Source organism: Falco punctatus, assembly GCF_963210335.1.
Source record: "Falco punctatus genome assembly, chromosome: Z".
Classification (NCBI taxonomy): domain Eukaryota; kingdom Metazoa; phylum Chordata; class Aves; order Falconiformes; family Falconidae; genus Falco; species Falco punctatus.
The window spans coordinates 53,842,460-53,870,423 of NC_137586.1; the positions used below are offsets into that span (position 1 = coordinate 53,842,460).

Consider the following 27,964-nt stretch of genomic DNA (forward strand, 5'->3'; position numbering starts at 1 on the left):
CAGACCTGTGGGGTTTGCCATGTGCCTCCTGCTCTCAAATGTTTTTGCCCAGAGTCCCAAAGGTCAGAAGTTTTATAAGATTAATATCAACAGGAAAGTTTCCCTGGTAGCCCTGTGTGAGGGTGCTGGGGATCTTAAGAGATCCCTGCCTTTTCCCTCCCATCCCATGTGAGCAGCTGTGTTCACATGTCACTACCACCCATGTGCTTGCAACCTTTCACCATCTCTTTTCTTCAGGTATGTCTCAGCTATGACCACACCAGCTCGCATGTCACCTGTTGATTTCCATACTCCGACTTCTCCCAAGTCCCATCCCTCCAAAATGTCACCACCGGCTTCCAGCTTGACCGTCTCTGTCCCTTCGGTGGCAGTGAGTCCCTTCATAGAAGAGGAGCGACCGCTGCTCCTGGTGACCCCACCACGGCTACGTGAGAAGTATGATCACCACCTTCAGCAGTTCAACTCCTTCCACCACAATGCCGCCCATGAGAGCAACAGCCTGCCACCAAGTCCTCTGCGGATAGTGGAGGATGAGGAGTACGAGACCACGCAGGAGTATGAACCAGCACAGGAGCCTCCAAAGAAACTCACCAACAGCCGGAGGGTGAAAAGAACAAAGCCCAATGGCCACATTTCCAGCAGAGTGGATGCGGACTCTGACACAAGCTCTGAGAGCAGCAGCTCTGAAACCGAAACCGAAGATGAAAGAATAGGCGAGGATACACCGTTCCTGAGCATACCGAACCCCGTGGCAACCAGTCTGGAGCCAGCCGCTGCCTACCGACTGGCTGAAAGCAGGACTAGCCCAGCGAATCGCTTCTCTGCACCAGAAGAGTTGCAAGCAAGGTTGTCCAGTGTGATAGCTAACCAAGACCCTATTGCTGTATAAAACATAAACCACATAGATTCACATGTAAAACTTTATTTTATATAATGAAGTATTCCACCTTTAAATTAAACAATTTATTTTATTTTAGCAATTCCGCTGATAGAAAACAGGAGAGGAAAAAAAAACTTTTATAAATTAAATATACGTATGTACAAATGTGTTATGTGCCATATGTAGCAATTTTTTACAGTATTTCAAAAATGGGGAAAGATATCAATGGTGCCTTTATGTTCTGTTACGTTGAGAGCAAGTTTTGTACAGTTACAACGATGGCTGTCCCATAGTATTTTGCAAAACCTTCTAGCCCTCAGTTGTCCTGGCTTTTTTGTGCACTGCATTATAATGACTGGATGTATGATTTGCAAGAATTGCAGAAGTCCCTCTGGTTGCTTGTTGTAGAATCCCCAGATCAAAAAGCCCTGTTAATGGCACTTACACCCTACACACCCACACACCCACACCCATGCACACACAGAAAAGAGAAAAAAATAGCTGAAAAAACAACAAAAATTTTTTTCTTCTATAAGAAGTTTTATTTGCTTTCTGTATATGAAATGAGTTTTGTCTGCTCTCTGCCAGCCAAAAAGGTTTGCTTCTTTGAGCACTGGGATAATAGTAGATCCAACAGCATGCTACTATTAATTACAGCAGGATAACAAACAAAACAAAAAAAAAAAAAAAAAGCCAACCTGCATTAAATAATGTTACTTATAGAAAGAAAATAATACTGTGATTTTAAACCAAATATATTAGTAATCAGAGGTCAGCTTGTAATCACTAGGAGCTGCCATTTCATTATTTTCCAGATATTAGTTGTTCTAGTTATCCCTTAGAAAATGGGTTTAGTTTAGCTGAGGCTTTGAATCCAATACTCTATTTAAAAAAGGGGGGAAAAAAAGAAAAAAAAAAAAAAAGAAAAAAAAAAGAAAAAAAGAGAAAAAATTATATTAGTTTAAGTTAATGGGGCAAATATAATAGCAGATATCTGTAACTAGCAAGGAAGAGATCTAGCTGGAAAACAAATGCCACTAATAAAAGTGCAATCAGTTTTGACCCCTATTTTTTTATGTTGATTTCTAATAGATGATTTATCCTTCTCTTTCCCCTCAGTTCTCTCCCTTTTCTTCTCCTCAGAAAGAACCCTGACAAGTTTCTAGCAATACCATGTTAGAGTTGTTGTGGGAGTATGGGTTACTTTTGGACACAGAAAAGACTTTCAGGGAAGAAGTGATTTGCTGAACGGTTAGAATACAGGCAAGTAGGAAGGACATAGAGGAAGTATGGAGTTAACTTCTGCCCGCCTTTATTGACTCCATTATTTGGGGTGAGAGAGGCAAGGCTGATGCAAAGCTCATTTATGAGGGCAAGCATACCATGTGGGTTACAGCTGTAGTGTGCGTGGCTATTTGATATCAGTGTTTATAAAGCCAGTGATGGTCTTGAAGAATTTGACTAGTAATGAAAAAGGATGCTGTCAGTGCTGGAGCAATTGCATCCGTTCAGACAGAAGCAAATGGCCTCTTTTGCACTGAATTCCTATCAGTTTAGTCAGGGTCACTCTGCCTCTTCTTTTGATTTTTGTTGTGTGTTCAGTTGGCACAGCATAGACTCAGGACTGATGTGGAAAACAAATGTTTTTCCTAGACTCTGGGGATTCTGAAAATGAGAACATATGTTTTACAGGTATTACTGGACTCTAAATAAGAGCCATGTCAAGAGAAAAAGAATTTCAGCCAAACTACACTCATCCTTTGGGCCACATCCTGGTCCCAGTTAAATGAAGAGAAATAAGTCAAGGAAATTTTGTGAGATGTAAACCCAAGGAACTAAAGTCCCAACTCAGTAAATTGTTCAAGCATATGCTTATACTAATCCCAGCAAAAGTTATCTTCAGCATGTGCTAGACTCCCATTGATGCCTCCAACGCATGCGTAAAGTTAAGCATGCGCTTAAAGAGTTTTGCTGAACAAGGTGTCCTATTGATTTGAGATCTGAAAGCAAAGTTTAGTAAATGAAGCTGTTTATCAGGGTGATGAAAATCAGTGAGTTGCTCACTGTATAAATCAACCACATCACATTAGTAAGAACATGGGTGAGTCTACCCGACCACCAGTTTCAGCAGAAAAAGAACAAAAGAACTTCAGTGTAGGAAGAAGATGATGACAGAGTTGTATGCTAGGATGTTGGTTGTAGAAGCAAAAGGCTAGGAAACTAGCACTGCTTTGGACTATGTGGTGGCACTACTTATTTGAGAAGTTTATGGGAGATGGCAAAGTTTGTCAAATATGTACTGCCTGGACTTAAGTCCCCTTTGCCATTTTTTCCCTAGCTGGCATGTACTTGAACACACTTTGCCTTTGCAGACCAAAACAAAAGCTCCCTGCAAATTCTAGATACCACAGCCTCATTTTCATCCCTTTAGTCATGCCTATTTATCTGCAATTCCATGCAGCAGAACATTCACCTCCCCAGTAACTCTGCAACTCAGTAGTATAGAGGGCCAGGTGGGCTTTCCTGATGCAGACCACCGGTTTCCAAAGGATTTGCACCTTTGAGTTTCCAGAGGCACTTGAAAATGTGTCCTTTCAGTAAGGTCTCTGATACTGTAAAGATCTTACAGGACAGACAAAGGATGGCAGAGGAACAAGAGGTTTGCCCCAAAATGACACATCTTAGTGGCAGAATAGAGATTATAACACAGGTCTTCTGTAATCCCCTCCAGTACAGATCACCCACAAGGCCAGCTCTAATAGAAATGTCTGTGATAGCCCAGACAGATTAATTAGGAAGGAAAGGGAACTTGCCTTGAAGTGGAGTAAATTATTTGACTACTAACACTGTTATTATAGAGGGCCAGTATAAAACGAAGGAGCAATTGCATGCTTGGGAGCTATACATGTGAGATTTGTTCGGTGTAGATCTAGGGGAAAATGTCACACCTCTTCTGTTGCAGTGCCTCAAACTCAAAGTGGTGTGCAGTCCCTGCTCCTCCTACCCCTGGTACATATAGTAGTGTGTTATAGGGTAAGCATGAAATTAGGCTGGGGACTTCACATGGACCTAAGAACAAGAAAATACAATTGGGGATATGGCTGCCTAAGCCCTTAGGTCTCTGGGGAGAGCCCAGCCTTACAGCACAATTCATGCAACAGCAAGTTATGGGAGTTGCTCTGGCTTAGCACTCACAGAAGTGGGAGCAGGATGCAGCCCCTCATCTCTGGACTTGCTTTTGGCACACTGTGAGGGTGCTCCACATCAGTCAAGTCCACCCCCCCAAAGTTAGCAAGTCTGTATGGCCACAGGTTCTGCTGGCAAGCTGCAGCCAGCTCCTGCTGGCTACGAGGCTGGAGACTGCAGGAGCATGGAGCAAAGTCAGCAAGTGCCTACGGGAAAGGCCAGCTCCCCTGTTGGGGATATTCGCTTCATTACCCAGACCTCTGAGCTAGGCAGTCCCAACACCTTTGAGCCATCACTGTGTAACCCTTGCCAACTTTTGACTGAAAATTGTGGCAAGGAGAAACATACTTTGAAGAGGGGGGGGAAATATTCCAGTGGTGGCAGAGTTGTTCAGATTGTCCTGGTTTCTTTCCATGTCATTTAACTTGAGCCATGAGTTTTCCTTGTGTATGTGTTCATATGCAGGAATTATTCCAGGATAAAAGGCTTCCTTCAGGGGTGTATAGCTGGAATATGTTGTGCACAACCTGGTACAGCCTGCCTGTTCAGCTGGTATAAATCATTATAGCTCTTCAGAGGTTCTCATGGAACAGAGAAAAACCTACTCCCTCCTCTTGGCCCAGCTATTCCTAACTTGAGCCACCCCAGCACCCCCAAGTTTAAGAGATCAATCACTGCCTTTATCAGGGAAACAGGAAAGCTCCTTCTCTCTCCAGTCCTCCAAAACAAAGCTGCATCTCCCTGCTTCCCTCACACACATTGCAGTTTCCTGAGTAACCAAGATAGCAAATTTGTGTCCCCTCAAAGGACACATTTCTCAGCCTGTTGAACACTTCTTGGCCCTGCAGTGTGGCTACTTACCATCAGCTGGATCTTACTTCTAGTAAGAAACAAAAAAAGCACCTATGAAATGCTGCAGAGAAGGGCAGACAAAGAACATGGCCAATTATCATCATTTATAATTCTCTATTCTATTGTAAATACAACTTGTACATACTTGGATGTTTTCATTATTTACTGTCTTTATGGATTATGTGTTAAATGAGTCTCTCTTAGTTTATTGTGTAACACTGTAAATAACATAACACCCTTTATTATTTATGCATATGCATCTAACATGCGGAGAAAGTTATCCTCATATTATTTTAAGATATATGTCAAAAATATGTTGCTTTTTTCTTTTTGCTTTGAAAAAAATTGTAATATATCCTCTTTTTCCCCTCTTTTCCTTTAAAAGAAAAATGAATGCTAATTTATTGTTCAGGAGAGAAAGGGGATGTAACTGAAAGGCAAACTGTTCAAAGAACATGCTATGGAAGCCACAAGCTACTGATAAACTAAAGAATTTATTATCCCAAATACAGCAATAAGTAATTGTTGATTTATTAAGGTTTTGTTATTCATTTTTAGTAAAAGAGGTGCTGGATTAAATTCTTTATATGTTGTACTGGCCCAGCTGCTCAGCAGACTGTGTCAGGTCACTAGCTACCATCTTTCTGGATCCAAACATTGTTGTAAAGGTCTTGTTTTGTCTTTGTGGGCCACTGTTCACTGAGTTTTCTGACTCATCCCTACGGATATCTCTGGCAGACACCGTTGTTCCTAGGTACATTTTTAGTTTCTTAAATAAGATTTATTAGGTTTACCCTGACCGTTAGTACTCAAGGCAGGGAGGTGGGGGGTTAAAAATGACACAGTGTTGGGGCTGTGATGTCACTTCTCAGAAACAGTCAATAAAGCAAATCAGATACTAGGAATTATTAGATGACATCACCATGCCACTGAATAATTGCATGATTCCTGCAGATCTTAAACACAATGAGTGGCCCCGGTCTTCTTGTCTCAAAACAGAAATAGTGTAACAAGGAAGGGTTTGGAGGGCAACGTGAGTGAATAAATATCTGGAGCCAATGAGCTCCAGGGGGCACTGAGTAGGTTGGGTCTCATTAGTATGGAAGAAAGCACAGCTGAGGGGAGATATCACAAAGGTCTATAGAAACATAAATACCTTGTAGAGGGTAGGAAAGGACTGGCAGTTCAATACCTCTTCCAATACAATGAACTGAGTTATCAAACAAAACTACTGGGCACCATATTCAGAAAGAAGTGGCTCTTCATGTGAGGTGCAGGGAACTTGGAGAACTACTTGCTGCAAGACATTGGGATCATAAAAGTTTGCACGGGTTCAAGGGTGGTCCAGATCTTAGACAGTAATGCAATGAGAATTCCTAAATCCCCAGAAACCACATAAGATGTGGGAAATATCTGAACTGAAAATATGTGGAGGTTGTATAAGGTGGAAATATCATGTATACTTGCCCTGCTCTTAAGTTTTTCTACCTATCTGCTGCTCTTGGAGATCATGAAGGGCAGATAGCTGGTCTGGCTGTCCTTACATGATATACCAGTACGTAAAGTCATTTGCCAATGACAAACACTAAATAAGAGGAGGACAGCTAAGGAGTGAGCAAAGGAGGCAGGAATGCAGCAATGATATCTTGGATGTGTTTCACATGCATTTGTTCCCAGGCCTGGTGGAAACGTAACTCAGATTCCTTCCACCTACCTATAGGTGCTGAATGAGACACCAAACTGAGAAGGGATGGAGAAATGGAGGGACTGAGGAACGGAGGGATGGAGAAAGGGAGGGAGGAAGGGAAGAGGGAAAGGAGGGACAGACACGCATGGGTTTTCTGTCACCCTCCCCCATTCTCAACAGAGAAAGTGGAGACCTGGTGGCTAGTCAGACCTCAGGACAGGTTCAGTTCCCCTCTGACAACTTCCCTGTCTTGCCATCACATGTAAAGGGCTCCTGTAGCCAGAAGTGTGGGTGCTCGGGCAGCTTGCATCACCTGAATATCTTGGTTAGGTAGGGCCTTTTCACCTCAAAGCAAGCCCAAGCCAACATTTCATTGCACAGCACTATCAAGGAAAGGAAGATGCTCCTTTTACCTTTCAGTGCAGGCTGTTGAAAAAGGAATGGGTTGCTCTGAGAAGCCAGTCTCCTCCTCAGGCACCCCCACTGGCCTGTCTTGCGTGGGAGAGGAAGGCAGAGGATTTTTGAAGCAATTAAGTGCCATAATAACCACTTGGAGTCAACAGGTCTAAGGGCCTCACATTACATTTGCCACAGACTAGAGTGCTTTAGGGAACACATCCTTGTGTGCCCCAAATTACTGTCCTTACAAAAATGTTGTTTGTCCCTCTGTGCTGTCTTTATCTTATCATGTCTCTATGCCAAGCTCCTGCCTCTGCACTTCTCCACGAGGTCTGGAAGCAGATGGCCTCAGGAAACACTACAGGAAAATCAAGCAAACCCTTCTCATTTCTGCAGCCCACAGCTGGGTATGCTCTTAGCATGACAACTCTACCCAGTTAAGAGCACATGATTTCGATGTCGCATTCTCCAAGTTATTTCTTTCTGCCTCACCTGCAGCTGATGGGAAGAAAACCATATCAAATGCTTTGAGATATTGCAGCTAGTCACTGATGATTAACCTGTGTAGCCCAAGCAAAGCAACATGGATTGTGCTCAGGTTATAAGCCTGAGAACTCTTCTTCAGTGACAACAGACCCTTAACAACCACACTGGGGACCCTTCAGGGCTAAGTCTCATTTCACCATTCATAAAAAAGACACAAATCCCTGGGGATTTTTGATCCCAGTATGCTCCTTCTACCTGATGCTATGACCTTTTTCTGGGGTCATTACAAAGTAGTCCTTATTAGAAAAGTGCTACTGATTATAAAATTGTTCCTCATTTTCCTCATCCTCTCCAAACTAAGTGTGGCAGGCCATATGTCACAAATCACTGGTATGTTCCCAGTGCTCTCATTTCCACCCAGAAAGACAAGTACTTAAGGGAAGTTCCATATCTCCCAGCAAGGAAGAGGTGGAACATGATCAGGCTGATGCACATCTAGGAAAGCTGCCACGTCAGTGGAGTTGAGGACAGTATGGCTCTCTCCACCAAGGGGTATTTAGAGCTCCACACTTTGTAATCATTGCATGGATTGTCTGAGCCTGAGATGAAGCCATCAGTATGAACAGAATTAATTCTCACTCTTTAAGGCTTTAGGTCCAGGACATAACCTAGCACCAACCTTAGCTGGAAGCTGTACTTACAACATAAATGGCAGCCACTGAGGTTTCCATTTTGTTGCTTCCCATTGGGGATATCAAGAGATTTCCCTGCACTGCATGCAATGCTCTGGGAACTTTGGAGGGAGGAACCCTGGCAACCAAGCAAAAAAGCCATCCAAAGTAAGGCCAGGTCTTCTGATGACAGCAACAGAGGAGGTGGCAAGGGAGTATTCACAAGGTTCCATGCTCATCAGTTGGTAGGGAGTACAGTGATTGCTAACAACTGATTAAACCATTACCCTGGTGATGGCCAATTTGGAACCAAGCTTCAGAAGTCAAACATTGTGTGGGAGGTATTCTAATTTACCCTATACATTACTGCAAACAACTGGGTGATGCGTTCACTACATGTACGCGCACATACAGTCTCCCAGTTTGTTGTAATGATTTCCTGATGTTCAGAGCAAGCTCAGTGACAGAAAAGGGAAAATGCCTCAGCAAGGCCATTCAGCAGCGGTAAAATTGCCTGCATCCAAGAGGAAACACCTTTTGCACAGCAGAGAGATAGAAATGAGGGTGGTATTTGACCTGTATGGCTGTGAACACATGGAAGGAGAATGCCTTTTCTTCCCTAGTTGGACAGGCTGGACCACAGCTTGCAGAGGAGCCTTCACAGGGCCACAGCTGAGAAGGCACTGCAAGGTGGAGGACTGAGGGGACTCAGACTAGGGTCAAGGATGGCAGTGTGTATCTCATTTCCTTGAAATAACTCTAGACACAAAGGATTGATCCCAAACAGAAAGAGAGTCACTGAGGATGCCCAAGTAATGAGTTTGGGCCCTCTATATGTGGCAAAGAGAAAATGTCCAAAGAGCAACTCTTATCCTGAGTTCTGGCTCCCAGGAAGATCCCATGTTGTGCTCTACCTTTGCACCGTAAAGGTCCCAAAGCTGACGGTGCGGTGAGTCAGATCTTCCACAGTAACAGACAGTAATCTTCTGAATGTATATGAGGACACTCAGTGCCATTTCTGGAAAAATCAATAGGAATTACTAGGGCTGTGAAAGCAGTAATCCAGACCTATAGGAATTAATGGCTATAGTAGAAACATAGGAACCTGGAAATTAGCATACAGTTCTACAATCATCCCCTAGTAAAAGCTCTAGAAAACAAAGTAATACCATCCTAGTAATACATGAACCATAATAATAATTAGAAAAAAAACCCTCTAATTCTGGCATCTTAGCATCTACAAGCACCATCCTACCATATTCAACTAAAACATGCAATACTTATCTGATGGATAATAATTATGAAATAAAGCTCAATGTAATAAAACTCCAAATAAGAACTGGCAGGCCACAGCTACCTTGTGTCTGTTTTATAATAAGCAGTTCAGTTGTCATGGTACTAAATCATGCATTCTGGCCATATCAATGAAATAACAGAAATGAACTCTTACACTTTAGTCCCTATTACTTTCATTTCTAAGTGCCAGCTTCCTCCAAATAGGACTTACATGGCCTGTTACGGCCAGCTTTACCAAATCCAAAAAGGAAATTGTGGTTACTGAAGTCCAAGTAACAGATCAGAAGCACAGGTAACCTGTAGTCCAGGTAACAGGATTGTCTTCATGGTAATTCTACCCTCAGCTATTTCCACTATTTGAATGCCCCATGTAGTTCAGAATCTATCTGAATATTTCTGTGCCTCCCATAATTAGCCATCCTAGGACTTCAGATTTGGCAATCATGGTATTCTTAGTAAACTTCACTTGCTGCCTTACAACTTCACTTGACTGACAAGTGCTCTACTGGCTCAGCAACAGAACAACAGCTCTCAGCTTGGTCCCTAGGTGACTGTAATAGGTTCTCAGCTGCAGGAGAACAGCACACTTGCTGCTCCTTCTTTTGTATTTCACCAGGATCATATCATCAATGTCAGCACATAGTTCCAGGAAGTTCTTTGGAAATATTTTTCGTTGAAGATCTATAAGGGCTGGTTCTTTGTTTCCTACCCCTTCCTACATGCATGCATCACATTTTTCAGGTTTAAGGAAATAGAAAATGCTTCTAAGAGGAAGCAGAACAAAGGGGATACTATGAGGTTCTGTCTCAGGAGTAAAAGATAAACAGCTTTGCCACTAAGCCCATATCAAGTTATTACTCATTGCAAACTGAGGTGGTGGGTAATGTGCCATACTGCCTGTGGAATATGGTGATGCTGACCTGAGCAGAAGCTCAAAACCCCTTGCAGTTAGGGAGTGTCATCCAGTGACCTGGCTGACCTGGGAGCTCCAAAAGTATTCAGAGCACTGCTCTAATAGGGCGGCCATCTGAGTGTGTTGCAGTGCATCATGCCCTAGGCATGTGTGGAGGCTTCAAAGGTCAGCCGTTCTTGGCTGCAACTTGCTTTCAGCGGTGTTAAGTGCTCCCCAGCTGGCAGGGAAGCCCTTTGGCTTGAAGACACCTATCCAGGGCTTTCTTCCTGAAGCCAGTGAGGAGACCCAGGATTGCAGCAATGCTTTTCAGAGGAGGAGGAAACAAAAGCACAGCTTGCACAGCTTGGCTTTCTGTATGTTGGCCTGAAACCAGACATTGTGTCGATACTCTGCTATGACAGCTATGGTAGTGAGAATTACTTCAGAACAGAGGCATCTGATGACTTAGAATCTTAACAATCTTTTTCACCAAAAAGCAAATGTTTTCCCTGATTTCTTGGAGGGGCGGTGGGTGGAAGCTGAAATGATGAAGTGCAACAGGAACTTTCAGCCTTCAGGCTGGGTTAGAAACCTCCAAAGCCTGGGGGCACAGACAGCGCTTCAACAGCGGAGGCTCTCATTTACTACCAACATGAAGCCTCAGCTTGTTGCTAGCAGAAGATTCACCACAGACTCTTCAGGAGGAGAAGGCAGCTGGTTTACATGGCACTATTGCTTGGTGGCTGAGGATGAGACAACAAGGTCACAGCCATCCTTGTACATCCAAGCAGTAACATGACTGTCCAGTGACTGTAGTTCTGTAACTAGCTGTCCCATCCACCTGTAGATAAACATTGAACTCATGCGGCAAGAATTTGCTGGATGCATCCACTGCTCATGCAAGGTGTTTATTTTGCCTAAAGCACATAACTGCATTCATCCAAAGGTAAACACTCCTAGAGGACTCATAACTCTAAAAGGTCTGATCTGTCTGTGAGAGTCTCCAAGACTTTGCAAGCTGGAATCCCTCTAAGAAAAGAGGATATCCCCTTTACTGCTGATAGCAAAGTAGCAGTGACAGCAGAGAACTGCGCATCCACTGCCCACACGACTACTTAGCTAGGCTTCTGTAAAGATTTTGAAGTGCAGATCAAGCTCTCTGCTGTGGTAGTTACCATTGATCTACCAGTGGGAAGGTGTTCAGCAGCTGACATTTCCAGGAATTGCTGAATGGATAAACATGGTGGTCCTAGCTCCCACTCGTATACTCAGACTAGTAAATTGCCCACTATCTGTGTCTCCAGGGTATCTGATTCATGCAGTGCAAGTACAAAATTACCCGTGTCATGTATGCTGAATCCCACCTCTCTGGAACAGCCTTTTCCACTATTGCATTAAACAGGAGAAATGCCTGAGGTAGGAGAGGCTTGGGGAAGTGCAAAAGCTCTGAAGTAGTTGGGGAAAGAATCGTATTAATGAATTATTTATGCTTTTGTGCCTCCCCACAGGAAAGGTTGCTACCTTTTAACACAGAAAAGAAGATAACTGGGTTAAATGCACAGGGCGTTCACCCCTACCCTTCCCAGGAGAAACTTTTCTGCTTTTATTGGTCTTTGAAGACTAATGACTTGCCCTGGAAGAGAAAACCTTCTACAACAATTGTAGCCCTTATTTGCATGTGCTGATTAGCCTCAGTACCATCATAGTTTGGTTGTGCAGATGAGTACTCTGCAGCTTCTCAAAAGATAACAAAGGTTTCTGCCTTCATTCACAAAGCTGCAAAGGTTTGGCAATGGCATGAATAACTGCCTTGTTAATAGTAATCAGTAATGCAATGACTGGGATTAAAACTAGGATTGCTAATGCTATTAATGTAAATGACAGTAATAATGTCATAGGGCTGTATTGTACATAACACTGTTACAGCTGAAGTTTTTTACTACTAACATACTTTCGGGCTTTCAGCTAATTTGCAAGAATTTTCAGCTGCAAGTAGCATATGTTTAGAGTATGAAATACCAATCCCATGCAATGCCCCAGTTCTCAGAAGGACCCCGGGCCAAAAAGGCATCTGAGACTGATGCCATTAATAGAAAAAGAGAGAAAAATATCTCCAGGCCCCTTCTGGCAGCTGAAACACAACAAAGCTGTTTGGAGTGCTCAGTAGAATGGTTTGGTCTTCTACCATGATTGCTGGTGCTCAGCAAATTACTTTTAGGGTGCATATGAAACATCACAATCAGCTTCAAAGATGAGAAGCAAAGAGCATGTCTCTGCTGCTCCTATTTCCTATGGACTGCCTAACATGTCTCCTTGGCCATCTCCATGTGGAATAGGGCAAGAAGTTGACCAGCAGTGAGTATTTAGGACCTTTGGGGAGAGGAGACAGGAACAGTTAAGTGTGTGTAACTGGAAAGGAGAGGCATAAATTTGTTGCTAAATGAAAGGGAGCAAGAATTTATTATAGCTATAATGCTTAGGCATGCCCCACCCCTGTTAGGGACAGTAACACAAGCTTTGGGCTGAATAGCTGGGAGTTGCAGCTCTGCTTTGATGCCATGTGTGGTCCCCACTACCCTGACACCTACATGCTGCAGCCAGAGTGCAATGGCCAGGGACAGGACAAGCACTTTGAATAGTTCATAGAAAGCTTATCCTAGAGAAGCTGTGCACAGCAGTCATCTTTCTTGTGTCTCCTAAGTTAACAGGGACACCTGCCTCGTCATCAAGAGCACGTACTAAAAGGAAGAAGGAAACTAATGGAACCACTGAATCATCCAGTTCCATAAGGTTGCAGGCTGTCACTGAAGAAGAGACAGCACTTGCTTCTCCATTGCAAACAACTGTGCTCAGTGGCTAGAAACAGCCCACAGAAGTTACCCCTGTGTGAGCAGGACTGGAGGAAAATAAACATGAAGCAAGCGGTGCCATTCAGTCAGCAAAGGAATCTGCCACACAGTGAGGAGAGGTCTGCTTGCTTTCTGGCAAGCTGAGACCCTCCCCGGCAGAAAGAAAATGACACTGGATTTCTGCAATTACCAGAAGTATGCTTCCAGAAACCGAAGCTTTTCCTTATTTACTCTGAGGATGGAGGAAGGGTGATTTAACTAATTGGCTGGAGCATTAATATTGTCATCTGCTAACAAATCCCAGACACTGTGCCAATTAGCAGGCCTGTGTGATGTTTGAATTATGCTCATTAGAACATTTTTCTATCCTTGCTGCTCTGACTTTTCCACACTTCTGAGCAGAAACACACCTGACTTCCAAAACAGTACATAAGTGCTGAGCCTAATCCTCAGTCTGGTGTTTGTCCTGGTTACCATGTACCTAATTCTACCCTGGCCTCACACAGCAAAACCACAAATGGCTAGAAAACAAAACTCTGTTTTTTACACCCAAATGGGAACAAAGTTTTGTTTGTTGGTCTTTCACCCATCTCATTCTTCTTCTCAAAGATCACAGCATAAATCCTGGGTGACTGCAGCCAGGGCACCTTCCCATAATGAGAATGTTTCGGTCTTGCCACGCTTCATCCAGCTGACGCAGCTTTTCACTTGCAGAGAACTGAGAATTTTGTTTCTGCAGAGGTTAGTGGCAGATCGGGTAATGTTTTCTCACCGCCCCACAGGACCACGGGGGTTAGTAAGCTGGGTTTGTCTGAGGTATGCTGTGGACTCCTTGCAAGGCTTGCCACTAATTACTAGGTTGCATTTTGGCATTGCCAGTTTTGTTGCTTCTTCTGTTGCCCCTGTCTGTAGGTCTGTAGGACCTACCATGCCTCAGCCCAGAGGCTCAGCTAGGCGCTCACAGACCGTCATCTCACTACAGCTATTCATAGGGGGAAAACAAATCGGTGTATACTGCTGGAGAAGACCTCTTAATACTAGCCACAAGGAAAGGAGTGCTCCACCTGAACAGGACTTGTGTATTTCAGGGACAGGCACTGTGAAAGGTGAAGATGGACCAAGATAGGCAGGTTCTTCAGTGGCCCATCTTGCCTCTTGTCTGTTTTGTTGTTTTCCCAGTTAACAGCCTACATTTCCTGTGTCTGCCAAGGTAGACTGAAGCAGTCCCTTCTCACAAGAAGGTGCCCAGCAACATTTATGTCCAATAATAGTTGTCACAGCTATAATTACTAAAAACTGTATCTTTGTTAACAATCTGACCCATGGGAGGTCACAAGATGAGGAGGCTACCCTATAGCACTGGCGTTCTATTGACTCCCTGCTTTATTCTGCACCAAATGGAGCCAAAAGTCCCTTGTTCCCTAACTGTTATAACTTTTTGATTAAAAAGTCTATTAAAGACATACCTGTAATTCTAAAATTTTGTCATTTGAAACTGCACTTAGAAAAAGAAAACATAAAGGGTTTAATCATGTGGAAATGCATCACCTGGCTTTTTTTTTAGTTGATGGTGCTGAGTTACTTTCTGGTTTCTGTGCAATTGGAAGAGAAATAAAAGACACTTGTGGAAGTGAGAAATAGCCTAAGCAAGGTAAAAGTCAAGAAGGTTAATCTTATTTTTGAGTCAACTTGTGCTTTGAAGTGCAGCCTCTCAGAAAATCATTTTCTGGATGTGTAGACTGTGTTGCTGTAGGCAGCAAAAGTGAGCCAGAAATTTGATCAGATTCCTGGTCTCGCTTTAATGATGATCTATCTTATCCGGTACTATTCATGCATTAGAAAAAGCCCAAGTAGGGGACAGGCAAAGTCAATTTCAGATTAAGAGCACTGAAGGCTAATTGAATGCAATAGGAAAGGGTTTCCAGAAGTTATGGACAAAATAAAAGGGAACCCGGGGTGTAGTCGCTGTTGTCCTTTAGGGCAACTAATTCCCTATAGCCCCTTAATTCTCTCCTATGCATGGAGGCCTTTAAACAGTGTCTGGAGGTCACCCAGTCTTTGAACAGTGTCAGGTGAATATTTTTGAAATTAAAAGGATTTTGAAAAAAATCTGTGACATCTCCAGAGTCTTATCTAGTTACAAGCTGTAATAAATGTTTTCTTCTCTGTATTCTTCAAGTGGTATGGTGCCAACTGCATAAATTCAGGCAGCACACATACCCAGACATGGGCTGCACAAAAGACTTGACCCAGTTAGCCTTAGACCATTATCGAAGGTTCTGCTTGCTGCAAGGTCTCATAAAAAATGGGCATGCTGAAAGGAGGGAGAGAGACTGTGAAAGTAACTGCGAGCCCATTTAGTCACGTCAGCTTTCTCAGGCTGTTCTATAGCAGGCAAGAAAAACTGGTTTAAGGACACTGACTCAGCTTTGGCCAAGTCATCTCCTCTATGAGCTAGCCGGAAGGGCTGAATTAAATTTTCTTCTTCAAATATGCAATTACTTGTTAGATGTCCCTCCTGTTCCTGGTATAAGGAGGGATGGATCTGCTTTATCCAGCTGCATGCACTGTGCTGTTTTGCATCTACCCATACTCGCTCTCTCTCTGAGGGACTTCAGGATGAGGCACTTCACATGGATGGGAATATTCCCTTCCAGTCTTGAACAGACCCAGTCTGTTCAGACTGACTATGGCCAGCTACACTGCTCTTCCTTTCCAGGACAGGTTTATAGATGACAATGCTACATGATCTGTCTCCCAGGCTGCCATATTTTATGTAGAACTGCCAGTAGAGGGGTTTCTCTTAACCTCAGGGGGGCTAAATTCAGCTTCACCCTTTGGATCAATCACACTTACGGCCTGAGCTGGTGCCTGGGAGACAAATACAGCCTGCAAGCCTGGTGACACCAGCCAAATGGGGCTCTGGGATGAAGAGTGTACAGTAAAGAAGTGAAAATGCAGGTGTACTGGCCAGATAGAGGACACAAACCCATAAATAAAGACCAAAAAGTCTCTCGTGATGTTGACAAACCACAAGGGCAAAGAAACAAGAAAGATGCAGGTGCCTTGTCCACCACAATGTCAGGCTCAGTGGAAGTGGAGTCTGACTGGGTCACAAACTCCAGCCAGTTTTACCCTGCCTTTGGGATCAGCTGTGAATGCCTTGCACACTGAAGGACTTGTGCTTGCATGCAAGGCATCAATCAAACACTGCACATTTTGTGCAGCCCAGACTATCAGACGGAGTATGTGATCAGATAGGTGAAGGAGACAAATCTGAACTAGAGTTGCAAAGGAAATTTTTGCCTGTTCTTATTCTTCGGAAAACCTATCTATAATTTCTTCTTTCAAGATGAGAGCTGTCCCAAAACTGGGTGTGATCTTTGGTTTCAGTGGTACAAAAGCATCTATCTGCTTGTGTCTTTTTTATGCATTTTTATGGGCTTCTAAGAGAGTGTTAACAGAAGCACAGTGAATCTGTGCAAAATATTTCAGCAGCTAGGAGAGTTACATACAGTGTCAGATATTTTTCAGATTAGTCCTTTTAGCAGCTGATAACATATGGGTCTGAGCTGAAATGCTATGATGTAAGCCATGCAAGAGGCCCACAAGGCAAATTAAGCAATAACATGGTTAATGCTCTGGCATCATAACAAACCGTGTTTCTTCCTAAGCAGTGCACAGTGGGAGAGGTATTCCCTCCCCTTCACTCTCCTCACATTCACCCTCAGGCACAAGATGACAGACTCTCTGCTAAGTATCTTGGGCTGCTTTGTACAGCTGAGGGTACCAGCTGTCCTCCTGGCAGCCCCCAACAGTGGGACAGAAGGGCAGCGCCTGGAAGGGTTGGCAGGTTCCTTGCCTCTCCCTGTGGGCTCCTCCAGCCTGCCCCAGAGACACTGCAGTCAGAAAAGCAGGGGCAGAGCATCCTGGAAAGGTGAGCTGGGGGAAAGTGGAAGAACAAAGAGAGAAAAAGGCAGGGAGGAGAAGGCTGTGGAGCTGAGGTGAGGAGGAGTAAAAGGCTGCTTTCGCCACAGTCCGCTCACACTCCTCCTGGGCACTGTCACCTGCGGATGGATAGGAGCAGAGAGGGCATCTGGAACTGGACAGGACAGGGAAGCGTGGAAACCACCCAGCAACTTGGGGCAGATGTCCTGCCCATGCACCCTCTGTCAACAACCAGAAAGCCAGGCTGGGCTGGGCTCAGCCCTGCCTGTGCCCCAGCTCTGAGTGACACTGTGCACACTGCTTGCTGCAGCCCAGCCAGTTTGGAAGGGGGCAGAAAAACAGCCAGGAAGGGTGAAACGGAGAGTGTGCCATGCCTGGACATTATGCTCAGCAGCAGGTTTCAGGAGTCCTGAGCTGTGATTCAGCTGGCATCCACCACCCCATAAATGAGAGCCACAGTCACCCGGCAGTAACCCTGAGGTGGTCTCATTACTACACTGCTGCTTGGGCAATTTGCAGTGAGAGGGATAAAAGGCCATCCCTTAATGAGTCACAGACCTGCCATGATGCTGGGGAGAGCTGTGCTGCGGAGGAAACAGGCAAGACTTGTGCAGTCAGGAAAAGCCACAGCTGCACAAGTTTCATTGAACCCTGAGACTTCCTGAAGTCCAGCTGCATGTCCCAGTGGCACTGCCTGCAAAACTGGACTCCTGAAGCTAACTCAGTGCTTTTCTGGATCCTTGGAAAACCAGCCTGGCCTCAGTAACAAAGCGTAGATACACACTGGAACATGCAAGGACATATCCTATACTGTAATGCTCTGATGGGGAAAACTATTTTTGAAGCCATTATACTTCCTAACTGAATGGCATGAAGTACAAAGTCTAGTAAGGAAACCTCGGCCTCTGAGGTGAGGTCATTCAAGTTGTACTTCTGGAAACTCAGAGATGTTTAGAGAGCCTGTTAATTACTGTACTAATCCTTTAGAAAATGCTGGCTCCTGGGATTTCCGTAGCATTAGCACTTTAGAAGCAGTTGGACGCAGATCATTCCACTCCCCCTGAGGATTACCACCTCATGCAAATACTGCAAGTGTCTTCTCTCACATGCACAGGTAAGATAGAAAAGACGGAGGGTGTCAGAAGCTGGCCGTGAGTATTTCTTAGCAGATGTAAGTCCTTTTTGTCTCATTACCATGGAGCTGACATCATCTGTTTGCTATGTTTGTCTGACACCTATGAAGCATCAGATAGTTCCTACCAGTTTTCCGAAATTGTGTCCCTTTGAGTACCTTAACCCTGTTAGGATCAGCAAGACAATGGGTCAGCAGAGAGACCTGGAGCCAGATCATGGTTTTAATGCAGTGTGGAAGCTGAATGCCTAATCCATGAAAAATGCCTATGACAAAATACGAACAACTGAACTGAATTCATAATCATAGTAATACTGGCAACAGAGCTCAGCAACAGTTGTATTCTTTCAATCAGGCAAAGTAGCTGTTGCCCAGCAGCTCTCACTCTTTCCAGCTGGACACTCACATTCCCAATCAAACATGTCCTGCTGAAGGCAAAACTTCCTTACGGGGTGGGGGGTGGGGGGCAACTGATGCCCTACACAGCAGAGGGAACAGCAGCATTTACAGTGTACCCATTGTAGTTAATTAACTTTGTCAGGTTGATCAATGGTTTTCTAGCAAATTTAGCTGCCCATGGTTGAAAAGCAATCATAACTGATGTGTGTTACTACATCTAGAGTAGCAACCCACACCACCTACTGCTACATCATGGGCATGAGGATGCTGCCTAGCACTTCTGGCCATCAGCCTGCTTACCTGGTAGTTCTTCAGCCAGACCAGAGATCTAGCACGCTCAGCTAGGATTGCTGCACACATGCAACTTCCTAAGGACATTCAGGGACCCAGATCTAACTGACCTAGGCACTGAGGTTTTCAGAAGGGACTGTTCACAAAGTGGGAGCCCCAGAAGCCCTCAGTGGGGTCCCCAGCAGTCTCCCAGACTATGCCCGCTCCCTTGCAGGCAGCACAGAGTAATCCATGAGCTGAAACTGAACGCATACCCATCCTTGTCAACGAGTCCAGGGACTCCTGGGTAAGGCCTCACCCAAGAACTATGATTTCTCTGGCTTTGTCATTTATACAGCATGAAACATGCTGCAGGAAATATATTGAGACAGATGCACAACTGTTATTAGCAGGGTCTGTAGCTGATGGCAAGCGTTGACTGTAATGGTGAAAGTTACTTTTGGGGGAAAAAAAAAATCAGATGAAAGAAAGAGAAAAGGGAAAGGGAAAAACTCTCTGGCAGCAAGTAGGGGGAGAAACAATGGAGGTAATGGAGACAAGTGTCTTCTTCCTGATTTCATCTCCAGGGCAGCAGATGATCCCCCTGTAATACCTCCCAATGCCAATCATAAAGGTTTTCATTAGGCACCAGACTGCGTCCTGATTCTCCCTGCTTAAGGCATGCTATGGTACACGCTAATGCATGCTTTGCTCAGGTGGAAGGGCTGCACACCGACAGGTTGTTAAGCTTTGTGCATACATGTAACAGATTCCCAGATACAAACCAAAGCAACCAAAAGCAGGGAAAAAGGGGGGAAGTAGGCAGAGGTCTCACATCGGTGGCAGTCGCTTCCCGTGGGAGCTGGTCACAGCAACACTGGCAGAGTCACAGGTACAAGACCATGAGAACAGCAGCAAAACAACAAAGGGAGAACACTCCAGCAGATGGTCTGGAAAACACAACCACAGCATCTTGGGTGAAAAAGTACTAATCTGTGAGTAGAAGACAGGCTGCAGAGTTGCAAGTTTCTACTTGCAGCAAGCCTATTTGTAAAAGTCTTTGGCATTACAAGAGTTAAGGCACCTACTGCACCTTGCAATAAGCAGCTCCAGCAGGGAAGAGTGCAGGAGCTCTGTGCTGGGGTAGGCAGTAAGCTAGTACATGAAATGCTGTTTTTCACTTTGAGAAGGGAAGACTAAAGCTCCTGCCCCATATCTACTATGGACACATCAGTGCAGGGATCTGAGCTGCTTTTTCCCTCATCCCAGTCAGGCAATTGCTACCATGTGGCTGTGTCTTCTCTGTGCAGGGCTGTGCTCTCACGTGCAGCAGCAGAAGCAGTCTGTTTAGGGGCTGGAGAAGTGTTTATGCTGGGGATCCTGAGAGAGGTTACCTCATCCTGCTCTGCTCTAGCCCTCTGCAGCTCGCTTATGTCAGGCTTAGACAGGTGTAGGCTCATCCTCTTTCCTCAGGCACTAAAATCTCCCAGTGCACTGCTTTTAAAAGTCTCTGCACCTAGTCTGAAGACAGGGGAGAGTCAGAGGCATATTCCTCAGCTGTTTCTGCAAAGCTGAGCAGTCACTCCACCGTGCAGAGATGTCCTCAGCCAGATGATAACACTTGAGCCATTGTTCAGTGAAAATTTGGACCTTCAGGGAAGAGTAGTAAATTAATGGATATTGCAGACTAAAATGTTGTTGCAACCTGTGGTTTCTGCCTCCCCTTACATAAATCAGGTTTAGCATGGCAGCTCTGGGAAGGTAGTCTGTGAAAGTACCGTTCTTTTGCAGAAGAAACCAAAGGGCAGTTTGCTCTGGCTGACCATGACCTCATGTACCTAAGTAAGGCAGGCTGCTGAAGAAGTCTGGGCTTGCCCTGATCTCAAATTAAGGAGCATGAAGTGGTTTATGCCCATTCTGGAAGAAGTCTTTCTGCTGCATCTTTGCCCAAGTTTTAGTTAACTGATTAGTGGCTAGCTTGATTTAACTAACAGCCTGCTCATGGTCACAGAATTGGGTCTAGACCATGCGGGTATCAACCAAGTAACGTGAACACTGTTAGGTCTGAGATCATCATGACAGTTGTGCTGCTTTTGTGTTTCAACAATTATTAAACAACACTGCACCTTGTGTTCACTGGCCAGTTTTCTCCAAAATCCATAGCGGCCAAAGACATGGACCTGAACAAATCCAACAGTTCTTGCTATTTGGGCATTGTTCATCCCTGAGCTTCTGATCCGTATGCAAGTCATGTGCATAAGCCATATTCTGCAGCCTAACAGGTTAGATACTGATTTTCATAAGCACATCAACCTTAAGTTAAAGGGGCTTCAACAAAACCTTCATGTCTGATACGAGCAGCAGTGCTACAGGAGGGTCTTGACAGAGTCTTGCTACTAGGTTAGCAGTTGTGTTGGTATTTGTCTATGTATTCTCTTATGTCCTGAAAATAACAGGATACAGGAGGGAGAAGAGGGGAGAAAGAGACAAGTCCTTTGTCCCTGTTGACTAATGTGCCTGCCGTAGGTGAATTTCCTCACCTACATAGATACAGCAAGCTATGGTGACTGAGGGGGACAAGCAGTGCAGTGTGTCCCTAACAAAATGGCAGCATCTTACAAGGCTTGACAATGCTGTCAGACCCTTGGCCCCTGAGAAGAGCAAGGAGCTGTTCTGCCCCAGCTTGCTCTGCCGGTCTTTCTACAGGTGAGGGTAAGAAGGAAACTTAGGCTTCCTCTAGCTGTTGCTAAATGAAATGCAAAGTGATGAAGAATCAGCCGCAGTTCTGTTTTTGAGAAGATGAAATAGGGTGATGTTTTATTTCCCTGTGTGCTTTGCTGCACAACATCGCCAGATACAAACAAGATTTGTCACCCTGAGGGGGCAGAGGAAGATCTTGTTCAGGCTGTTATGTATGTCAGGAACAGTTTAATCATCAGTAGGGTTGCTTACTTGCCTTAGACCATTGCTGTATCTTTCAGGAATCATCAATGTTCCACTTAGGAAATATTTTTGCCTCTAGTGATTTCTATGTGTGTGTTAGCTATCCAGCAAAAGATGGCATGACTAAATAATCCAACAAGTGTTTTATCAGCTTGTGTTTGCTCTCGATTCAAAGACAATGCCCCCCAAACAGTCATTCCCCAGGAATGCAGATCTTAGAGCTTTGGCATTAAATTTCACTTAATGGAATTTGCTGCACAGATAAAACACAAAAAACAGCAAGTCCTGACTCTGAGGACATTTCCTCTGATAACAAACAGTTGACATAGGAAAAAATATAATTTATCCACTGGTTTGTCTGAGGTCAATGATTTAAAAAAACACAGTTTTTTTAAAAAAAATAATCCAGACAAGCATCCCAGAAGAATGGATTTCAAATTGATGAGGTATTTCATCCTGATTTTCAAGTCGTATGAGCTCACTTGTTGCCAGACATGCTTTAGACAACTGGCACCAGGAGCTGCAGAGGAGTTGTGTTGCCATTTCAGCAGCCAGAGGAAACCATGCCTCATATCTGGTGCCCTAAGAGCCCTCTGGACAGCCAAGTGTGACAGAGATCTGGCCCTGGCCAGGAAAGTGGCAATAAGTGTTACACATACTTCAAATGTCTTTGGAACAAAACCAGCATCCACAGAAATGTTGGTCCTGATGGCCCACTGTGTCTGATGCTCTGCCAGGGCAGTCATGGGGAACCTTTCTGTAGTACACCACAGCGCTCTTCCCAACTGGAGACTGAACTTGCTGGTAGAAACTCAGGGAAAACTAGAAAAGTTTTCCATCTTTCCAGAGTACTGCTACCTTGTACAGGTGCTGCTGTAAGTTTTCACTATTGTGCCTTCTTTGCATTCTACGCCAGGGGCCACCGACCTGTCCTTTGTTGATTTGGCAGGGTGCAATGGGGACAGAAGGAAACTGCAAGGAGTTGTAATGTTTTAAAACCTTGGCACATGAAGAATTTCTGTGGTGGGCAATTATCTCCACCAGTTACTGCTCGGGTGTACCAGCCAGACACCAAAGTTAATGAAGATTGGTACTCCTCTGACTTGTCAAGGTCCAGAAAAACTTATTAAAGCAGCAGGTGGAGATCATGTAATGGGAGACATATACTGTCCAGCTGCCTCTCTGTTAGAGGGTACAAGCCCTGCTATTGCTTTCCTCATGCCCCATCCTCCTTTCATGGCCCTCCGGTCTGACTTACAAAGTTTGCCTGCATTCACCATGAGGTGATTGATTTCCTTACACCAAAGCAAAGACCTGAGATGTTCCACAGTACCAGGTCAAGCTGGCAGCATAAACTAGCTGCCCACACTCCTTTAGCAGGCGGAGCAGCATGCTGTGCAGAATATGTGCCCACTGGGGACATGAAAGGGGAGCTTTCTTCTCAGTTCCTGTCTATTGTTTATCTCTCTGAATGACAGTCCTGAAATTAAGGTGTGAAATGCATTTGCCATCTCTGTTAAAAAAAAACACTTCCACCCTAGAGGATATTACAAAAGAAATACTGAGTGGTTTGACATTTTCTATCAGAAATGGCAGTGTATATGCTCTTTTCAGGAGTAAATTTCAGTTCCCAGGTGAGATATTATTAATAGCTGTATACCTGGATAGGTACAGGCCTAGGACTTTCTCAGGGAGAAAAGACGAGAGCAGTAAGTCAGCGCCTTGGGCAGGCAGACTTCCCTGCCATGCACTAAGAGCATGGGTATTGCAAGTGTGTGTGGTACAGATCCGTCTGCAAAGTAAAAGAAGTTTTGGGGCTTGCAGGTTGTTAATGCCTTGGAGGCATCTAAGGAGCTCAGGTGATGGTAGAAAACCATTTCCTCTGAAAAGAAACTTCATTGTCTGTAATTGTCAATAGTTTTCTAGTAATACCAGTCTGCCCATTCAGTACCAGCTTTCCTGAACAAGTGAAGATGTGCTAAGGGAGCCATCACCCATGAAGAAGGACATCTTGACTGGCCTCCAACAACATCCAGGAGTCTGTTCTCATTCAGAGCCAGGTGACTATCCTCTTTCCAATGACCTTGCACCAAGCTGACAAAGACAAGTGTCACCTGGAGCAGAGCTCTTTCTATTCAGCTCACCGTTGCAATAATCAAGTACTGAGAAGTAATGCATTCTTGTTGCTGGGAACTCTGCAGAGTTCTAGCTAGTTCTGCAGTTTGGAGGGCAAAGGAAGATGACAGCAGGCAGGAAAGGTTATTTGTAGAGTGGGTCAGAAAATTGATTTGTTCCACCCATAAAGTAGTGTGGGTGAGAATAAAAATAGAAATCCTTAGTCAGAAATTTCTGCCTTCACTATCTATACTTACGGCATTTGTTAGAATATGGATGTTAGTCCTTTGAGGGCACCAAAATTTACTTTTGCTTGTTTCCTTCTTTTTCTTAAATATTTTCACTTGTCAAAATCCCTAAATATCAGGAAATGGATCTTTCAAGAAAAAGACTTCCTTCCCAATGAAAAAACCTGGTCTGATTTTCATCAGGAATCAGGATAAATAAATATGCTATCTGCTTGCCATCAGTCATTCTGTCCTATAGTAGTCATTGAAAGTATTCACAAATATCTGAGAAGATTAAATTTCCACAAGTTTTGTGGAAGGTGAAATTTGGGCAGGAGATCCACTGTAAAAGGGACTACAACTTGAGTTTTCTTTGGCCTGTGGACTACCTCATTAACTTATGTCTCTTATCCAAACAGCTGTTAAGGACCAATTGGAGGGGCAAAACAGTGGATGGAACAAAGTGGGGAACGATAGCAGTGCTGCTTAGAGTGAAATCCTATAAAATCTTTGCGATGGAGCTGCATTTAGGAGAACACTCTCTTTGTTAGTTCTCCTGCTAGTCTGATAAACTTTCTGAGAGGAGTGAAATGCCCATGTCTCTTTAGTCACTGCTCCAAAATGAGAAAAGCAAGTGGAAAAAATGCCTTTTCCTCTAACTCATTACTGCTCTGAGTGAGCAAATGCAGAAATCCAACTGTTGCCATTGCTTTTGTGGTCCCAAGACCAAGGAGACACCTGCAGCTCTCTTGGCAGGCAGAAAAGGTGTCACCTTGAAATAGGCATTTGGGAGAAGAGCCAAAAAACATATTTCAGCCTAGAAAGGAATTATAAGATCCTACCAATGTCATAGCCTGTGCTTCATTTTCCTCTTGAGGGCTTGAGGCATAACATGCTAAAGACACAAATCTTCAAGGATCACAGCCTTTTTTCACTCTGACCATTAGCAGAGTGTAATGGAAGAACAGTTAAGTCATCCAGATCTCTGTAAGAATCAAATTATGTGAAATGTGAGTCTTACTTTCCATTAAAGCTGAAATTAGACCCCACTTAATCCAGTTGTGTATGACACTGCTGCTTTGACTATCAAGCTGAGATGCCTTCTCATCACTCTCTGATGGACTTTGTTCACAGCCAGTGGTGATCTGAAGGTCCACCATATCTCAGGAGTTTCCCCAAGCCAGCCTGTGATCTGCAACAGCAGAACTGTGTGTTGTTAGGAAAAAAAAAAAAAGATGGAACACACTATGCTGCAACTTCCATCAGAATGCTTGGAAACTCATTTTAAAAGGTCTTTCACTGATTCTTGGATCCCAAATTAAAAATATTAGGAGGTTATTTCAATTGCTAGTTCCAGCTTTCATGGAATCCAGCTGTCCTTGCATGGATGCAATTAGATTCTTCCTTGAATCACAGTACCTGGCAATTGTAATTACTTGTGTGTCTAACAAAATGAAATACTTTGTTTTGTGTATAAGTTCTGACACCTTTCTTGGTTCTTTGACCTTTTCTACATGCAGCCATTGGGCTGATTTAAGTAAAATGGGGTCTTTGTGCAAGCTCTTCTGTAAAAGCACTTTCAGTGATTTAACTAAATGCTGTGGTTTGCACATCTAAATGTATTGATGAAAGTCAACCCAAGATAAACCATCGTCTCTGAAGGAGCTTTTAAACATACTTTCAGGGCTCTGGCAGGTGAATTACGGTGAGTCAGCTACAGCAATTTAAGGATTGTTAAAACCTTCCTTGATGCTGGTCTTTGCTACTGCCACAGCAGGAGTAACCCCCCTGGCTCCCTCAACTTGCAGGTGCAATGGCTTGTAAACAGCATCAGCTGAGCTGGAGAAGAGCCCCTTCCCTCAGTGGCCCCAAGCTAATGAGCTTGGAGTTAACATGCTGTTCAGGACAGTGCACGATGATGTGAACCCAGGAACAGGCCCTGCCCAAAGTTTTCTTTCTGGTTTTGTATCTGAAGTGCCTTCATGGCTTAGCACAGCCTGACCTTTGAAGAGTCACTTGGACTGTCACTCAGGTGGCTACCTGCATTTGGGTGCTTATATCTTGGTCAATGGCACTGTTCTTTCTGCAGAGGTAAGATCCACTGTTTTGGGCCATGTGCAAAAAAATGAAGTTTTATTCTTGGCCCTGAATGGCAAGAGCTGGTGGCAAATGCTATTTAAAATCAAAATCTCCAGTGCCCTGTCTGCTAAAGGATTCCTCTTAATGGCAGCAGCTCCTGGCAGCCTGAGTTAGGAAAAGTTTCCTGGCAGTATCAGAGGGATATGGTCCACTGGCACACAAGAGAGGTCCTATGTGTATCGGGTCTTCATGTGAAAGTAACAAAGCCTTCTGTTGGAAGCGCTAGCCTGGGCAAGAGTGCCTCTGGATTTCCATGGGATTAGCCATGTTCTGCTTCCTGTCTTTAGTTATATGAAATCTTACACAGGTACCATAGCAAAAATTTGCCTTGCTGCAGCAGTCAAGCAGATGCCACAGAGATGAGAGAACATCCACAGGCCCACAGGTTTGATCTTACATAAAATCATACGGTCTTGATATGATTTCTTTATCAGCCTAGTGACATGCATCAGCCTGAAACTGTTAGCCGGGCTTCGTGCCATGTGGACAGGTAGCATAAGTTTGTTTTCAGGTTTGCTTCCAAGTGTGTCAGAGGGCTTGCTGAGGATTCTGAAGTCCTAGAATGCCAATCCACTACCCAGGTTTGATTCAAAAGTGCCTGCTGGCTGTTTTATCAGGTTGCCTGCCTTAAGTTTCATGAGAGATCGCATGACCCTAGCCCGTGCATAACACCTCTGCAGGCAGTGTTTCAGGCCAAAAGGGGACAAAGCATATCTGGGCTAGCTCTCTGCTGGTAGATGGGTTGTGACAACATCTTAGGGATCTATTGAATGAAAGGGTGAGGGGAAATTTAGGTAGCCTTAAAGTCTCTCCTAGTTGATATGGAGAGTCAAAGACTTCCCTACATCTTTGCTAAGGTGTGTTCGGCAGTGACACAGTCTATTTCAGATCAGACTGGAAAAAGGGCCACTGCAGCACTTACTGTATTCAACAGTCAGAACAGACAACTTTGGTCTGTACACTGGGTGCCTTCCAAAGCAACCATCACCATGACTGGATATTGGATTTTTCCTTTGTCTCCTGGTTGGACCTCTCAATTACATTTGTTATACTCAAGTTGTTAACTTGTAGACCTGATGGCCAGCACTTTTAATGATGTGACCTTCTAACGTGCCTCTCACTCCTGCAGCTAGAAGTGTATATAAAATCTAGGCCATCACAGGAGGTGATAACATTCATATTTATCTGGTGTATTTGTTGCTAGATGATAATTTACTCCACTTAATTCAAACACCATGGATTTCTCATCTTATTTTTGCTTCCCAGACTCCATTCTGAGACTGGTATGTGAACTGCCTCTCATTATACTAACTTACAGTGTGTGTTCATAGCTTTCAATTAAATTAGAGGTTTTGCATAGAGAAACTACAAAAGCTTCAACCCATGGATTTTTGTTCCATACCTGCACTTCCAGGTTACCTGTGGAGGAATCAAACTTCTTAATTCTGGTGATAGGGACAACATGGCCAGGTCACTGTAGTGTTACTGGTTAGACATGTCAGTCTTCCTTTTCTTCCTCCATGGATTTGTTTTGCTATGTTTTTCTCAGTCATTCAGTACCTTTTCCATATGACTTTTCCATCCCATCAGTCT

The 27,964-nt window shown here is 44.1% G+C and overlaps 1 protein-coding gene across 5 annotated transcripts in view; it reads left to right on the plus strand.

The window, feature by feature from the left end:
- The window catches only part of NRG1 (neuregulin 1), a 501,573-nt gene extending 473,620 nt beyond the window's left edge, over nucleotides 1-27,953 (plus strand). For all 5 annotated transcript variants that reach the window (XM_080372046.1, XM_080372047.1, XM_080372045.1 and 2 more), the window contains one exon: nucleotides 238-27,953. In XM_080372046.1, the coding sequence (XP_080228172.1) occupies nucleotides 238-889 (652 nt within the window). In that variant the 3' untranslated portion in view covers nucleotides 890-27,953. The remainder of the gene's footprint in view (nucleotides 1-237) is intronic.
- Nucleotides 27,954-27,964: the final 11 nt, after the last annotated feature.